This window comes from Cyprinus carpio, chromosome B15 (genome assembly GCF_018340385.1).
Source record: "Cyprinus carpio isolate SPL01 chromosome B15, ASM1834038v1, whole genome shotgun sequence".
Classification (NCBI taxonomy): Eukaryota; Metazoa; Chordata; class Actinopteri; order Cypriniformes; family Cyprinidae; genus Cyprinus; species Cyprinus carpio.
Genome location: NC_056611.1, coordinates 2,312,041 through 2,330,605, shown reverse-complemented (window position 1 = coordinate 2,330,605; position 18,565 = coordinate 2,312,041). Strand labels below are relative to the sequence as shown.

The following is an 18,565-nucleotide window of genomic DNA, read 5'->3' as shown; positions in this document are numbered from 1 at the left end:
TCCAGAAAAAAAAGATCCAAAAAGGACATAAAGGCTTCGTAAAAATGAATCAAGAAATGTACTCAAGTCTTGTGAAGAGATACGAGCCCTTTATATGATGAGCAAATAATTTTTTTGCATGCACCATGTACTAGAACAAACCTCATTGGTTCTTGTGCATGTGCTGTGAGCTTCTGTGTTTACAATGTGTGTGTGTGTTGATAAATGCTAAGATGTAAATAAAAGCCTAAATTAAAAGGCGTCACCCATCTTAAATGCAGGCAAGGCAGGACAGAATTACACTGTTCTATAAACAAAGATAGATATAATTATATGATGCATGCTAAAGAAACCAACAGCATTCTCAGAGTCTGATTCATACTTTGATAGTTCTTGTTGATTATGTGATGCAGTTAGCAGTTGAGCACTGATGCAATTCATATTGAAGACAACACATTTTTTTTTTTATGCATTCACTGAAAGGTAAGATGAATCTTGGGACTTTAGCAATCAACATTGAATTGTTTAAATGAAGATCATAGTTAATTAGAAAAGGAAAAATCTATATTTCACAGCGTGCATACTGTTAGTACTTGAGGGAAAGTCTCAACACTTAATTAAACGAGCTTTATTATGGTATGGAGCTATCAAACATATTTTAGGAATCACTGTTAATGTTCTGTCACGTTATAATGAAACCTACGACACCAGAATGGGTTTGAGTCTCAGTCAGTCACTTAATGTCTGTGTGTGTGGTGCAATTAGACGAGTAATTATTTCTTGAATGTTTATTGTTCAATGCCCAGACCCCTCCTTTTCACTTTGAATGCAGCCATTTCGGTCTATAGTACATAAAAGTTCACTGCCTGCCAGTAATTGCCTGCAATTTTTTTTTACTGCCAAACTGAAAAATGAAAGCATATGGAAATAGTTTATTGCACTCTAAATGAACCTGCACTTGAAGAATCAGCCCTTGTACTAAGATAATTCATTAACTTAGATCTATTTATTTCTGAACTTATGCGTCACACAAATTTGTCTGCAAATAAATACATATTACAGAGTAACAAGGAGTTATTTTTACCTTTGGAAAGGTTTTGGTTCAGAAAGGCCTTCAGGTCTCCACACAGAGCCGCTGCGCCAACCTGAGAAGAGTTTAAATGAATGTCATTATAATAGACAGCAAAATGTCAAACCAAGCAATTTATACTAAAAGTCAGCACATTTTTAAGCCAAACAAAAACGAGAGATACTGTATTAGGATTTTTTCAAATCATAAATCAGGCATTTGCTAAATATTTTGCTCATGGCACTGAATTGATACTTTATATCCTTGCATATTATTTATAATTTCTTATTACTACTTACAGTGCATGTTTATCATTTCTCAAATTTAATTAATGAAGAACAATCAGTCTAAACAAGCTAAACTCATGAGAGATTGAAACAGATTTCAATGACTGTGTCTCTCACATCCAATTATGATTGTGATACACTGAATCATGACATATGTATTTTATTGTTGGGGGCTGTCACTTGTCAAAGTTTACAGATATTCCATTCAAAATTCTGAATAAAACCATCCCAAACTTAAATTACACAATAATGCATGTCATTATATTAGATAAACCATGTGGCATCTGCAAACAAATAATGTTTGAATGGTTTTCAAGTAATTTCACTTTTCTAACAACTTATTTGACTGAAAGAAGTCAGTTCCCTCAGGCGTCTAACTTGTAGTTCATCACATTAATAATAAACATGACCCATGTTTGACAACCAGAATGTGTCAGTACTTTTGTTTTCATTTTGAACAGCACATTATATCTTTTCTTTTATCTTTTAAAATCTTTTTTTGATGCTTTGCTTGACAATATGACAAATTGATGTGGTTAGATAAAGTTTTTCAAATTACAAATTTGCACCCAAACAAATATCTAAAGAGTCCAAAAATTATTCCATTATTTGTTTTCATTCCTTTTATAATTTACACATTGTTTCTGAAGTGTGAGTACTGAACTGTGAGTCCTACAGGCCTCAGTTTAGTGTATGGAAAACCCAGGACAGCGCTCTGTTTCTGAACTGATAGTGTGTATCTCACAGCAGCAGCTGCTTCTGTGGTAGGTCACGACATTAGAGAAAAAAACCTGCAAGCTCCACCATATACTGTAGGATGACCATATCTCTGAACAAAAATGTGAACCGATTTCCTCACGATGTACCTGGCTGTATTAGTAACACACTAATACGCTTCTAATATCCAAATCTGTTAAAGGATTTTTAGGCTGCATTAATTAGGTAAACCGGAACCGGGAACACTTCCCATAACACCCGATGGACATGCTACATCGTTAGAAGAATGGCATCTACGCTTATAGTAGTCTGTTTCTCTCTTATTCCGAGGTCACCATAGCCACCAGATCCAGTCTGTATCCAGCCCAGATGGTGGATCAGCACCTAGAAAGGACCTCTACAGCCCTGAAAGACAGCGGAGACCAGGACTAGAGCCCCAGATACAGATCCCCTGTAAAGACCTTGTCTCAGACGACCACCGGGACAAGACCACAGTTTGAGTCCTCTGCACAATCTGACTTTGCTGCAGCCTGGAATTGAACTGCTGGTTTCGTCTGGCCAGAGGAGAACTGGCCCCCCGACTGAGCCTGGTTTTTCTCCATTCTGTCACTGATGGAGTTTTGGTTCCTTGCCGCTGTCGCCTCTGGCTTGCTTAGTTGGGGACACTTCATTTACAGCGATATCGTTGACTTGATTGCAAATTATTGCACAGATACCATTTAAACTGAACTGAGCTGCATGATGACATCACTGAATTCAATGATGAACTGCCTTTAACTGTCATTTTGCATTATTGACACACTGTTTTCCTAATTAATGTTGTTCAGTTGCTTTGACACAATCGGTTTTGTATAAAGCGCTATATAAATAAAGATGACTTGACTTGACTGTTAAATCATCACTGAAACACTCAGTCAGAGGGCTACATCAAATCAGCAGCGTTAGCAAGTGAAAGACTGCCAAAAGCTATAGAATGAAAGGCTTTAAACGGACGAGCAAACAGATGTCGGTGGAGTTTACAGAGACAGCTATTCACAGGGGTCGGAGGTTGTGGAGCGTGTCACCATGATTTAATCAACAGGACATCACAGAGGCATTTAAACTAAAAGAGAAATGTTAGACAGAGGCTCTCAGTTAGCAGAAGATAAAAGAGTGTAACAGTTCTATCTAAAAAAAATCAATGAGTTTTGGGAATATTTTGTTCAAGAAGATTTAAGACAGAAAATTTTAAACTAAGGGTCTTTGCACACGGAGTCCAAAATTCTAAACCAAAATTTTCACACGTATGTATGTATGTATGTATGTATGTATGTATATATATATATATATATATATATATATATATATATATAAATAAATAAATAAATATATATATATATATAAAAATAAAAATAAATAAATTGTTTTTAAAATCCTCCAGCTGTGAGTCATTATATTATATATATATATTTTATATTTATATATATATATACTAAAAGAGTATTATATATATATATATATATATATATATATATTATATATATATATATATATATATATATATATATATATATATATATATATGACCCTAAGTCAGTCATGTTTACACACTGCCTCCGAAACTTTCGTCAGTCACAAATAATTTTTTTTTTACATCTGTAGCAAGCATTTTGATAGGAAAGGATACGAATCGAACAATACAAAAAATACAGGAAAAAAAAAACAGATCTGGAAAAAAAAAACGCATATGAAAATTTCAGACTCCGAGTGCAAGGACCTTAAGATCTGATAAACTGTTACAGTGCCTGAACTGTGTTAAAGGGGTCATATAATGTTGCTAACAATAACATTACAGTATTTACTTTAGTAACCCTAAACTGTAACATGGTATTGGGGTAGAAATGTGGCATATTCCGATGTAATGTTATCAGTAATTGAATTTAATTACAGTATCCTTTGTTATTAAGCTTAGTGGGTTTTGTGCATTATTTTGTGCATTTTATACTAAATGTAGGGCTGGCCCCGTAATAGTCGACCAGAAGAGGCTACTCTCTGATTATGTAATCCATATGAAAGGTGCATTTCTCTCTAAAAGGTGTGTCATCGAGTAAGCATCATCAAATTCACCTTTACAGCCAACACGGAATCAGAAAATACTAGTTTATTAAAACATAATTCAAATACATCTTTGCTATTTTTCTGATATATTCAAAGTCATTACTTTTGCTGGTCCTTTGCGACAAGCTTAATGCATGAGCAAACTTGTGCGGAATAGGCTGTACATTAAAGATTCAGTATATTTAAGTCAACTAGAAAAATCCTTAGACCTAACTAAATGTGTTTAAGATAAACCACTCAGTTATAGAAATAGAAAACATAGTTACTTTTTTTCCTGTGGATATCATGATCATTTGCATATTAATACGAGTCTTAACTCATGAGTCAGTTCGAATATTTACATTTTACCCTATAAACAGATGTTACTGTTTTTAATAAAAATAAATGTACATTTCCATCCCACCTCAAGCTACTGCTAATGTCAACTCAAGCTACTGTCAAATGTGTGATTCAAAGAGAAAAAACATCAATATTTCAATGGTATTAATCATTATTATATCATTTGGTGCAATCAAATCAGGTGTATGTGTTGAGTTTGGCAGCACCAGAGACACTGCTGTCAAATATAAGTCTGGATCCCTGTAATAGCATTATTATGTTCACAAAATATGTTTTACATTAGCAATAGAGCAGAATTCAGCACCGCAAAAATAAAGGTTCTTTATTGGAATCAATGGTTCCACAAAGAACCTTTACCATCCATGGAACCATTTCATTCATTCTTCAATCTAAGAAAAAAATGGTTCTTTTAAGAACTGTTCACTGAAAGGTTCTTTGGGGAAGCAAAACTGGATCTTCTGTGGCATCGCTGTGAAACCCCTTTTGGAACCTTTATTTTTAAGAGTGAAGTCCCACTTTCAAAAGAACTCTTTCACTTTTGTTTTGTCAACAGTGCAAACAGTGGTTTTAACATGTTGACACTTGAATCGTAACAGACCTGACAAAGATCAGAAAGTCTCTTTAATTACACAAGTTGACATTACCAAAAGCACTCACCGTGTTGGCCATCATACTGAAGATGAAGGGCTCTTTCTGGTCAGATCCCCTCACGCTCAGAGCTACACGGCCCCTGTAGACACACACACACACACACACACACACACACACACACACACACGAACGATCAGGTATGTGTGCACTGTAGCAAAAACACACATTTAGCCTGCCTTTGTGACAATGATGAAGACTGTTAGAGGAGAGGAAAGCTCTGGATGAGGATGATGGAGAGGATTCACACAGCAGGTAACCTCCAAACTTTCTCCCCCAGCGGAAAGTGTGAGTGGGTGTGTGTGTGGGGGGGGGGGGGTATGTTTGTCTATTACACAAACATAAAACAGCAGACAGAAAACACATACTGAGTAGACCTACATTTGATGAGGAGCGAACTTTGTGACCGTGTATAAAGTGTGTTTTACATAGTGTAGTATAGTATATAGTATTTGTTTATTTATTTCTTTATTTCTGCTGTACAATAGTAATATATTTCCGCAATAATTTCTTCAAGATCAGACAAACGTTTCTTTTGGCAGGTTATCGTGAAGACCTTTGAGTTTTTGTGCGTATCTGCAATAGTTTTATCAAATGAAATTTGATAAGCAGCTCTCAGAGCAGCTCTGGAGATGAAGTTCATGAGGACTGTCCCCATACAGTGAGAGGGGAGACACTGAAAACATTAGTAAGTGTAAAATAAGTGTAGTCACACAGAGACACACCTCAAGGGGGTTCATCAAATGGATGCATTATTACTCGATCAGCTGGCTATAAGCATTTAACTTCAGGAAGATTTAAACTACTTCTCTCTATCAATACAACTGAAGCATATTTTGTATCCATCATATTTTCTCGTCCCCTTAAAATCTTGGTGCTTAAAGAAAGTTCACAGTTTCCCCACTCATAATGACAACATTGTGGTAGCAATAATGTGCATTCAACTACTAGAATGCACCAACAGCCTACTTGCGATGAGTATGCTTGTGTAGTCTTATTGCAAAATACTGCAATGTTACACCAACATACTGGAAGCATGACACTCAAGTTTTTATATAAGGAACTTTATAAACTAAATGAAATGAAAGCAATGCAGTTGCCAAAGTAAACCTCTTCAACACTAGCCACAGATTTCGACACTATTTAGACACTGCATAATATATGACTTGCATAACTGCAGCAAATGTTTATTGGCAAAAGTAAACCAATGTATGCGAGTGAGCAAAGGTCACACCACAAATTGTAGGTCAACTGCTGAGAAGGCACTTTGATGTTGTTGTTATCACGCTACATGCGCTCAGTGGTCACCTTTATGCAAAGCACCCATGCTTTCCATGCACAACACTAAATAGATCTCATGCGTGTCTCCACGAAGTTCCTTTAAGTCTCAGGCAATAGAGGTAGCACAACTATAATGACATGTGAATAATTCCGCCTACTCTAAAGCGATACTAAACTGCAGTGGAAATGCAAACCGAGCCGTGCTGAGCCGAGCTGAGCCGAGTCGTACCACGCAGTGCTGAGCCGAGTCGTACCACGCAGTGCAAAAGCACCATAAGCATGCTAATGCGGATGCCCATATGATCCGCGTGTGTCATTGTGGCCGGTTTGGGAGAGGCGCAGAGCAGACAGCTGGTAAGCCTGGCTGTAGTGGAGGGGTGAGGCAGAATGGACCGTGCAGATCAATAGACGGGGGGATCTAGCCCTGCCGCCCACCGCCCCAGTCCCACAATACCCCCCTACAGCCACACATAAAGGCCTTTTGTCCCACGGGGGAGCAGCCTGACACAGGAACCAGAGAGGAGCTTCAAAGTGGCTGGAGGTCTCTCCTTTTCTGTGTCATTTGCCCTCCCCCAGTCCCTATTTCTCTTGTCCTGGGTGAGGCAGAGGCCACCCAGTAAATGTAAGGGAACTTGGGTCGCTGTGGCTCGACACATTGCTCTGGTGACATGACACTAAAGAGACGACTTGTTGCCGAGTAAGAGTGGAGCAGGACAGCACAGCACAGCAAGCGCATAATGACAAAAGATTTCACTTACACACTGTAAATCAAGTCTGTTGTTGTGCTTTGAAAAAGTCTTTTAAAAAGTCTCTTGAGATCACTGGGCTTTACTGACCTGCATTTGTTGAAACTCATGTGCTTGTTCTTAATCACAACAAAAGGTTTGTTCGTCTAGTTAGTGGTGCTTGCTAACAAAAGCATCACTAAATACTCATACTTGAGTTCAAATTGTTCAAATTCTTAACCCCAAGTATTGAACTTGAGACAAGAATGGTGCCATAAATCAAGAGGCTTGTTGAGAAGAGGTGTGTTGTTGCTTTTCTAAGCAATCTACCTTATGCCTAGTTAAGTAAAAACATCCTATAGAGCATAGCAAAGGAGGGACCAGAGTCTAAAGACACACAAAACCTTATAAAGCCTACTGTATCATATTTGATATGCAAACTCCAAAGGCCTGGAAAAAGGAAAAGTGCAAATTGTTCTAGATTTTCTTTTTGTTTTTCCAAAGGGTCAATTAACCTTTTTTGATGGGAAGGCGCATCGAGGCTGCTGTTCTCTAATCTGTTCTCTGATCTCTGTTCTCTATGCTCACACTTTAGACGTGTGCGCTGCATGCAAACAAGATGAAAGTTCTTTCCTTTCCTGCACTTAAATCGTTTTAAATCACATTAAAAAAGCAGAATCATTAAGCAGAATTGAAATGCACGTGTCTTAACGAATACCCAGTTCTTGGTAATCTGGAACCGGTTTTCAAAACCCAACCCTACACAGAAGTAATATCAGCAATGTATTGGTTTGTGAATAGAAAATTCATAAAAATTCAATGGTGGCTATTTTTAGTACAGCGCCTAAACAAAATCTTACCGGAACCTCAGTTTTTGTAATATCAACTTTAAATTTGGAACATAACTTAATTAGAAATATGACTTTGACTTTTATAGCAAGTTTAGATTGCAAAATGTATTGCTTTCACAATCTGCTGTCTTTTTGTCTTCTTTAAAAAGAGACCATCCTTAGGATTTGTTAAAAAGGCGTTCATGAATTACAATAATTTAAGTCTGGACGGTGCATTTTCACATCAATGTTGAAAAAGGGTTTCTTGATGTAAGTGGGTTTTTTGCAAAGCATAGAATATCAGAGACTTAAGAAGGACTTGGGCCAGTAAACAGCCACCTAGAAAACAACTCAACACCCTGACAACTATCTACAATACCTTAAAAGCTACACAGAACACTTTAACAACTGCACAGCCTTGGCAACCACCAGTACCACACACATTTTCTTGAAAATGTAAGTGTCAGGTTCGCAATGCACCACAATTCCCTCAAATCCACAATCAGATATATGAGCATTTACACATGTTTAAAAATGCCATTGTAATTGCTTGATGTTGATCTTTTACAAGCTTTGATTACTAGATGGATTAGGTATTAACCCAAACTATCAGTCAAATGACTCTGGGCCTATGTAATGGAACTGTCTGCACTGTTGTGCTGTTTTCTTCGCAGTCATGTTGTGGTTTCCACATGCTGGAACGAGTAGCAGCAAAACGGTAATGTGCAGGGCAGTGTGATGCATTGAAAGCAGAACAACACAGTTCTGAACAGATGAGGCGGCATTTAAATGTAAACATGCAGATGCATCGTTCGTCTGCGGTGTCGAGCTGCTCACTGGGTGAATGCAAAATCTACAATGATCATGCACACAAATGCCACACTTAACACAAAGATCTATTGCATTCTGAGTGGAAAATTCTTACTGACACTGCTTTTTACTTACTAATAAACAATTTGAGACAACATAGCAACACCTACAACACCTTACCACCACGGCTGCAAGTTTGGCATAGACAATATATAAATCAACAGCATTATTGGCCACCTCATTTCTCCATTTCTAGATTTCAGCCAAACTTTACTAGCAGAAACCTGCAGTTCTTCCCATTACTTGTGAGCTCTCATCCACACATGTGGTCTCAAGACGCAGTCGCCCTGCGGTGACCCTCTCTATTGTCATTCTCTTCCGTCCTTCAGTTGGCCTGCCATAAATCCCCAAGCTCTTCGTCTGTCAGCCTGATTTTCCCATCCTTTATCCTCCTTTCTCTCTCTGCTCGTCACTGTCCCCTCTTCCTTCTTTCAATCTCGATCATCGATAGACTGAAAAGCACTGACCTGGAAGAGGTGATCCACACAGTAGCGGGGGGCCTAAAGAAACAGGCCAGCTTTGATAGTTTTAGGGTAGTTTAGGGGGATGGGGGTCATGGACTCAGAATATGAGGTTTATGAAGCAGAACAAACCACAGTTCTGCTGTACTTGAGGTTTCATCCGTGTTCTTAATCATCTGCTACCCAAACAGAGCCCAACGGTGCAAGATAAACTTGGGTGTGAACTTGTAAAATAATAGCTTAATAAAAATATATATATATATATTTGAATGTCTGAATGTTTAAAACTGCATGCTATTTAAATATAGATTCTACATTTTTTGAATATATTTATTCATTAAGTCTCCTCCTATGCTCACCAATTAATTTGATCAAAAATACAGTAAAAAACAGTAATAATAACAGTTATAAACAATAATATAACAAGAGGGAGAATGTGAGCCGTCAAAATAAAAGTCAGGTGCAACTCAAATAAAAGTCGAACACATCGACCAAGCAAAAAAACTTATCGGCCGATGCCGATATTTGAAAAATGCCAAATATTGGCCGATATATTGGCCTTGGCAATATATCAGTCAACCACTAATATGAACACAACAGAATATAAAGTCATCTCTTACTGTAGTTCTGCATGCTATTTAAATATAGATTCTACATTTTTTGAATATATTTATTCATTAAGTCTCCTCCTATGCTCACCAATTAATTTGATCAAAAATACAGTAAAAAAAAAGTAATATTGTGAAATATTATCTCAATTTGAACTATTTTTAATTTGAATATATTTTAAAATATAATATATAGTATCCATGTGACTCAAAGCTGAATTTTTACTTTACTTTTTTACTATCATTATTCCAGTCTTTGGTGTCACATTATCCTTCAGATATCATTCTAATATTCTTCTAAAAAATAAAATTAACTATTTTTTAAAAAAAGTATTATAGTTTTTCTCGATTGCTTAAACACGTTTCTTGAAACTGTGACTCCTTTTCTCGAAACTCTGAACACAAATCCATAACTTCTCACCTAATTCCCCATACTTCCTATTTTCTGGTCAAAATTATGCTCTCCACTCAAAACTATTCAATCTTGCTGAAAAAACAAACAAACTTTGCCCTCATGACATGACACACAAGCCCTCAGAAACACACAAACTACAACATAGTCTTACACACTAATTAGATCAACTCATACCACTGTTGCAAAAACCTTCTTTTGGCAATCAGGTATCATTTTACAGCTCAGTGTCTATTACAGTATACTTAGAGCAGATACATGTTACAGTAAATATAGCAGATACAGTTAAATTTAACAATAAGCTTTACAGTAAGAAAACATTTGTTTCATTACACTGCTTTAAAGAGATCATACAGTAAAGTAGATGAAAAGCACTAGAAAGGAAAAGGTAAAATACCAAAGAGTTGCATATGAACTAGTGGTCCACCGATATTGTTTTTTTGACAGCGGATGCCGATATCTTGGAAAGCAGGGGGGCCAATAGCCCATATATTTTATTTAAATTAATATTTAAGAAATTTGTAATCATTTGAAAATGGATTAAAAAATAAATGTGTAGAATAAACATACTTATATTTTAGATGATAAAGTATTTTCACAAATAAATAAATATTTAATAAAAATATAATTAAAAAGGAAGTCAACACTGTAACCAACAGGGCACTCAGTAATCTGGGAAATTTGTGTGCATTGGGAATCATATTTTTCAAATAAAGCCAAGGTAACACTCATTTTACATACAGCACACAGAAGAAAATGACATGAATATGAGCAAATGCATAAAGCGCAGCATAATTTGTAATCACGAGTTTAAAGTTTAAAGCATTAAATGCACACTTCACAAGATCTCATAGCTGGATTCGACTACGTTTGCAAGGTTTGTGAAATTAAATGTTCATTAGCCATTCAAAGATTTGTTTAAATTATATAAATGCGTATTTGCTTAATGCTGACGGCAAACGAGAAAGTATTATAATGTTTGCCTATTACTAATAATATAAAAGCAATCGTTATAATACTTTTTGTATAGATTAATTCCTTTGTTTAACCATTCTATCTGATTATTAGACAGACTTTTATCTGTATAAGACAGAACTGTTAACGACGACAGCGAACAAGAGGAAGAATGTGAGCATTCTCAGTGCCGTCAAAATTAAAGTCAGGTGCACTTCAAATAAAAGTCCCACCTCGAACACATCGGCCAAGCAAAAAAACTTATCCGCCGATGCCCATATTTGAAAAATGCCAAATATTGGCCAAATATTGGAAACATTACTATTTTTAATGTTTTTGAAAGAAGTTTCTTCTGCTCATCAAGCCTGCATTTATTTGATCAAAAATACAGAAAAAAAAGTATTATTGTGAAATATTATTACAACTTAAAATAATAGTTTTCTATTTGAATATACTTTTAAAAAATAATTTATTCCTGTGATGCAAAGCTGAATTTTCAGCATCATTACTCCAGTCTTCAGTGTCACATGTAACATCCAGTCTATCTATCACATGATCATTTAGAAATCATTCTAATATTCTGATTTATTATGAGTGTTGGAAACAGTTCTGCTGTCTAATATATTTGATGAATAAAAGGTTAAAAAGAAAAGCATTTATTCAAAATAAAAAAAAAAATTGTAATAATATATATTCTAATAATATATTTTCTTTACTATCACTTTTTATCAATTTAACACATCCTTGCTGAATAAAAGTATTGATTTTATTAAAAAAAAGAAAGAAAAAAAAAAATTACTGACCCCAAATTACTGACCAGTAGTGTATATTGTTATTACAAAAAAATTATAAAAAAAAAAAAATTTTAGCTTCTTTTTTTTTTTATTTTACTTTTTATTCATCAAAGTATCCTAAAAAAGTATCACATGTTCTGAAAAAATATTAACGTAGCATATAAGCAGCAGAACTGTTTCCAACTTTGATAATGAATCATCATATTAGAATGATTTCTAAAGGATCATGTGATAATGATCCTAAAAAATCAGCTTTGCATCACAGAAATAAATGATAATTTAAAGTATAATAAATTTAAAAACTATTATTTTAATTTGTAATAATATATCACAATATTACATTTTTTTTCTGTATTTTTGATCAAATAAATGCAGGCTTGACGAGCAGAAGAAACTTCTTTCAAAAACATTAAAAATAGTAATGTTTCCAAACTTTTGGTCTGTACTGTATATTATATATATATATATAGATATATATATATATATATATATATATATATATATATATATATATATATATATATATATATATATATATATATATATATATATATATATATATATGCCTGAAAACACAGAAACTTTGTTTCAGGAACTGTATGAATGGTTTGGAAAATTGTGCCAAACAAGTTAGTTATAGTGTGTTAGCATTCGAGAAAAACTTTAATGCCTGAAGAGTAAATAAAAGTCTTCAAATCTTCCAATTAAAATAAATGATCATTATAAAAAATTATGAACATAATAAGCATGTGTGATCTGGTCAGATGCAAAATAAAAACAGGCTTGGTCTAAAAATGCAAAACTACCTGTCAGGTCAGGCCACAGAGCAGGTTTGGGCTTCAATCGTCAAACGCCCGTCCAGACCTGCGGTTCTTCTCAAGGCTGGACTTCAGACTGCAGCACCCCTTGCTCTTCCAGACTGGGAAAGTGCAAGTCACAATATGTTGTGTTTATGTTATTAAATTAGTTAAACTAGTGGTTTATTGTTCACGTGAGGTCAGTTATGAGATCTGCTGGCTGAAGAAGCTGGTGAGCTGTAATCCACCAGCACGAGCTGCACCATTCAAGAATCCCAAGATTTTCCAAAGCTGCGGTGGGGGTTTCCATCCTTGAGGACAGACCACTCCCTCGTCTTTCTGTAACCCCCTCCATCTGTCACTCGTGCGTCTCCATGGCAACAGCGAGGTCATCCACTTATTGTGGGACGGAGAGGGGCACAGCAGCTAAGCAAGATGATATTAACGTCCCAAGCACAAAATAAGTTTGACACTGCAGATCTGAGGCTTTGCAAGCCTTTGGAGCAGCATCCCCCATCAGTCCTTCTTTCAAAGCTGTAAGGAGCTGCGCTCTCCAGGAGGCCTCCGCTACTATAGCCCGACTTGTTTAGCGTGGGCTATGCAGAGGACAAGAGGAGGAGGAGGGTGACATTTGGTCTTCTGAGGGAGCGTATGCGTGTCTGAAATACAAACAGCCTGACTCATGCTGTCATGTAAGGTCACTGAAAAGAGGAAGCACTCACAAATACACTGCGTGACGCTAGTTTCATGGCACAGGTTAGCCTCCACGGCTCCGGCTCAGATGCCTTTTGTATTCTAGAACATAGAGAAGAACTACAGGTGTACAACTACACCTGCGGAGAGCGAGATCTCACACACTGGTGTTTATGAATTTTGTCAGAATGCAATTGCTGCAATGTTGATGACAGCAGCACAACATCACTGTAAACGTCCTCTAGGGTCAGTTTTTGTCTTTCAGGGCAACTGCTGAAATCAATTGCTATAATACCATTAATAAGTCAAAATAAAGAAAATTTGATAATACATCGTATTTTTAGACATATGCATTGTTCAAATGCAGCAATTGACTTTTTTTTTTTTAAATGTCCAACATTCCATATTTCAGATGCCCAAGATTCCTACATCAGGAAATGCAGGAAATTCTAATTAGTCTCTCCCTCATACAAACACAGCCTGTGTTCTTTCAACTTGTAACGTTCTGTCAGACACACGTTGGCGGTTTATGAAGAAGATTAGGTTAAAATGTACGGTTGCCTGTTACATTACAGTACATAAAATTCCACTTACCACATAAACAGAGTACGGAGAGCTGACTGAGGACGATGGTGAATGATTTGCAGAGCACCACTGACAAACATCTAATCTAAGTACTGCCGCTCCATAGTATAAATAGAGTAGCGCGATCACGAAAACAAGCAGTTTCAAGGCCAGGCATAATAACGGCTCCCTGATGCCCGCAATTTATATACAGTATAATTAACCAATGACATAACTGCGAGAGAAATTATAAAAATATGTATTTTCCTCCCACTTCCTCGCATTTATTCTCTTTATGGGTTCTGAATACACGTCATTTTCTTTCAGAAAATGGTATTGTGATGCGGCGGTTTGAGGGGGGGGGGTGGGGGGGGGGGTATCACGATGTCAGCTCAACATCATGATGTCTATCAGCCAAGGACTGAGAACCACTGCCTTACCAAAGACTATAGAATATCCAAATATCCAAGATGTGTCACTCGTATAGTTTTGAATGTGGAAAACTGCAACGCTCAATATGGCCGCTCAATCGCAGATAGCCCCGCCTTCTAAATGAAAGAGCCAATCGCTCGACTTGCTAAAGCAACAGTCAGCGCGCTGAGACGTGCGCTTAGGACTGGCTGATCTAACGCTATTTGAGCAAAAGTAATAGCATTTATGACACAGTTGTTGTCAGATTAATTTAGTGATTTCAAATATGAAATTTAATCGCAAGTTTAGTGAACAGTTTTGGAGAATTTGATGTTTCCCCATTCAAAGAGATAGGAGTTGCACTTGAGCGCCCGAGAGGCGTTTCAGAGACGGCCGCCGAGTGACATGACTTGCCATAAAAGGACTTTGGCCTTACTGAGCAACTATAGTGAAACTACACATGAAGTGCTGATGTTCTTTGACATGAAAAATAACTAGTCCAAAAGTGAGCAATCCGGAAACCCAACGCTTGATCTCCTGCTTCCTAGAATGGAAACTGCTTTGTTGCAACATGAATGGAGAAGGTTAAGTTTAGTCTCCCAAGAGGACTGGGCTTCAGCACACACAGCAAGACGCACAAACACACACCTACGCTCTGTGAACACAAGCAGGCGGCGGAGCGCTAACTGTACGAGTGTGTCCCGTGGGGCATGCTACAGTGACACTGAGCACACACCAGCGAGCAAGACAGCTGGGAAATGGCGCCAAAAAGGATCCGCGGTGTGTGTTTTCTCTGTCCTTTCACTCTCTTTTGTGCGTGTGCAAATACAAACACACAAAGACAGACCGCAGCCTCTCACGTGACAGCTGCGTCACAACAAAAGCAGGCGCAGGTCAACAAATCAATACTTTTGAACTTCACATTCAATACTGCTTAACTAGCTGACGCAGAGTTTTTCTCCGCTTCGCCAGCAGAGACTCGACCACAGACAGAAAAATAAACAGACAAAGCCTCCACCACTTCACACACACGGGAGAAGTTGCTTGAGGTGCTGAATAGCCGGGGGACACCTGTCACAAAAGCTGCGAGCTCTGGGACGGGGGTCTCATTTCCCTCCTCCTCCACTGGAAGGATTAAATATCCAGACCGTTTGTGCGGGACCGACAGATGTCTGCTTCAAATCTGACACAGCCTGGCCTGCAATCTCAGTACACTAAGCCAACAAAAACCCCATGACCTCACACTCCACAGCTTTCTTGTCCAATTACCACACCAAACACACTCTCAAACGCGTCTCTGTTTAAGCCTCTTCTTGTATACTTTCTTCAGCGTTTACTTCACGACCTACTGAACAAGCCTAAATAACATGGCTCAGGTGTTTCTCCACAAAACAGCACCAAAACAGACAGTCTCAAAGGGAAAAGAAACCACGAACAAAACATTTCAAGAGACAAACTCGTCTGAACATATTGGTAAATGTTATTTAAAAAGTGGCAATATGGCAAAACATTGTTTTTTTTTGTGTTTTTTTTTTATCTGTACCATGGAAATACTATGTTTTTGAACACTGTACCATGGCAAAATTGTATTTTTTTGTTAACGACTGTATTAACAACATGATTTTTAGTGCGTGGTTGACTATGGTGCAATATAAATGTGACCCTGCACCACAAAACCAATCATAAGCGTCAATTTTTCTTAATAAATACGTTTTCCATTGATGTATGGTTTTGTAAGGATAGGACAATAATTGGCCGAGATACAACTAATTAAAAATCTGGAGTCTAAGGGTGCAAAAAAATCCAAATATTGAGAAAATCGCCTTTAAAGTTGTCCAAAAATTAAGTACTCTGCCATGCATAATACTAATCAAAAGTTACGTTTTGATATAACTATGGTCTGAAATTTACAAAATATCATTGAACATGATCTTAATATCCTAATGATTTTTGGCATAATGGAAAAATCGATAATTTTGACCCATACAATGTATTGTTGGCTATTGCTCCAAATATACCTGTGCTGCTTATGACTGATTATGTGCTCCAGGATCATATATGGCACGTGATTATGATAATCATTCAGCACTACAGTAACGTTACAGTAAGTCAGATATCAAAGCCCACAGTACACTCCATGGTGCTTTTATATGTATTCGAGCTGGTAAGAGGATATTTATAAGATTCTCTGTATGTTCGTTAAATACATTAACACGCGTCATATAACACAAAACTGAGAGGAATATACAGCGCTAGCGCGAGCTGAGGTAACAACGCTCAGAAGTTTATTGTGACACTGTCGCCTCAAGGCCAACGTTTTATGAGTTTACCCGACAATAAACGACCTGGCTCTTCCCAAAACCTCCATTTGAGACGATATTAGAAGAAAATATGAGGTAATGTGAAGCACTTCTCGCCGAAGCGCGGCGGTAACGTTACGTTAATCCCGTCAGAACCGAGCAGATACTGTTCTCAACATACTACTATCTGCACTTTATACGTGAATATATAACGCCGTAATTACATTTTAACTTAACTTACAATTTAAAACAGGGCCGTGAGACGTCCTCGAATCTGGAAGGAACTCGTATTTGTTGATATTGCACTTGTTCGCGTAAACATTTAACGTACAGCTAAACTAACGTTACACTGCTGTAACCGAAACCCAAAGCTAATGACTCAAACCTCGTTATGAAAGTGATAATAGACAGCGCCTACTTTGTTGAACACATAAACAATAAACGCTGCTGTTGTTCACTTCATCTTTTTAGTCACATATTCACAGGTTTATCCTAAACTCGCCGGGACGCGTCTTACCTCAGGAGTGTGTCGCGCTGCTCTGTCAAACTGCAAAACAAACCGCTTGTGGATGAATGAGAGTGAAGCGCTCACTTCCGCTGAGCTCCGCACACAAGCTTGGCGGTGGCAGCCAGCCGTCGCCTCGGATTGGTCACACCTGCCCGTGACGTATGACGCCAGGGGGAAGGTGATTGGCTGTCCTGAGCGAAATGTAAAGCAGGCGTGCCGCTCCGCGTAAAGGCTGCTTGCTATGCGGGGTAATCAGACGAATAAAGTCATTTAAGTGCTTTATTTGGATTTTAATTAGTGTACGCAGACAGAAGGAAACAATGGGAGGCTGTGCGGCGCTGCGTTATTTTGGCGTGGTGCGACTTCGGTTCGCCATCTGGTAGTAATCACATGTTGATGAGGACCTGTAAATTGTGTCAAAATTACTGTATCTAAAAGTTACTGAAACGAGCGATGGGAGATTTTCTGTGGAAAGTTTGGTTCCTGAACCGAAGACATCAAAAGCTCATTACCATATCGCACATTATTAAAAATAATAAAGTGACTGGAAGCAAGGCGTTGTAGCAACATCTTTACATCATAAAATGTGGCAAAAAGAGTTGAGTTGCTGAACAGTCATATCCCTGGATCACATTAACTCGATTCATAGACCTATATGGATTTGTAGGTGACACTGATATGAAATATAGGAGTTCAAGTGAGACCAGGGTTAGCTGATACACGTGTGCAATGAATATTTCTCAAGGTGGGTACAGTATGCATGTGTATGCGTGTACTGTAAGTTGCATATATATATATACATAAAACATAATTTCCATAGAACTAAATCCTGTACAAGCCAAAAATCGAAGTGGCAGTTGCTCATTTGAATAAGCAAGAATTACAAAAGTGTGTGCAGATTGGAATTTGATAAGACAAGAAGCCATAACAAGCCCACCGCAGCACCCGGGGGCCACACCTGCTCTTGAACATCATGAATGCATGTCATGACTGCAGAAAATAAATACCGTCAATGTGTACATTTTGCATCTTGCAGGAAACTTTTGCTAATTCACAGATTTTTTCACAGTTGATTTTTTTAAAAGACATTCTGCATTCAGCTGAATTGCAGGAGCCCTCTGTGAGGTTAGTTTGTGACTGAGAAAGCAAGACTTGAACAGGGAATGATAAGGGACGAGCACGATTACATCATCTCACACAGGGCTTCATTGTGGAGAGGAT

General features: G+C 37.5%; 1 protein-coding gene across 2 annotated transcripts in view; it reads right to left on the bottom strand.

Moving 5' to 3' along the window:
* The window catches only part of LOC109059459 (transcription factor Dp-2-like), a 45,391-nt gene extending 27,890 nt beyond the window's left edge, over positions 1-17,501 (bottom strand). The window contains exons 1-4 of one of the 2 annotated variants that reach the window (XM_042738901.1): positions 17,354-17,441; positions 12,878-12,990; positions 5,146-5,218; positions 1,064-1,124 (exon numbers count right to left, since the gene is read on the bottom strand). In XM_042738901.1, the coding sequence (XP_042594835.1) occupies positions 1,064-1,124; positions 5,146-5,160 (76 nt within the window). In that variant the 5' untranslated portion in view covers positions 5,161-5,218; positions 12,878-12,990; positions 17,354-17,441. Of the gene's footprint in view, positions 1-1,063; positions 1,125-5,145; positions 5,219-12,877; positions 12,991-17,353 lie in introns of both variants that reach the window. The other variant, XM_042738900.1, reaches the window with a different exon arrangement.
* Between the last annotated feature and the right edge of the window lie 1,064 nt (positions 17,502-18,565).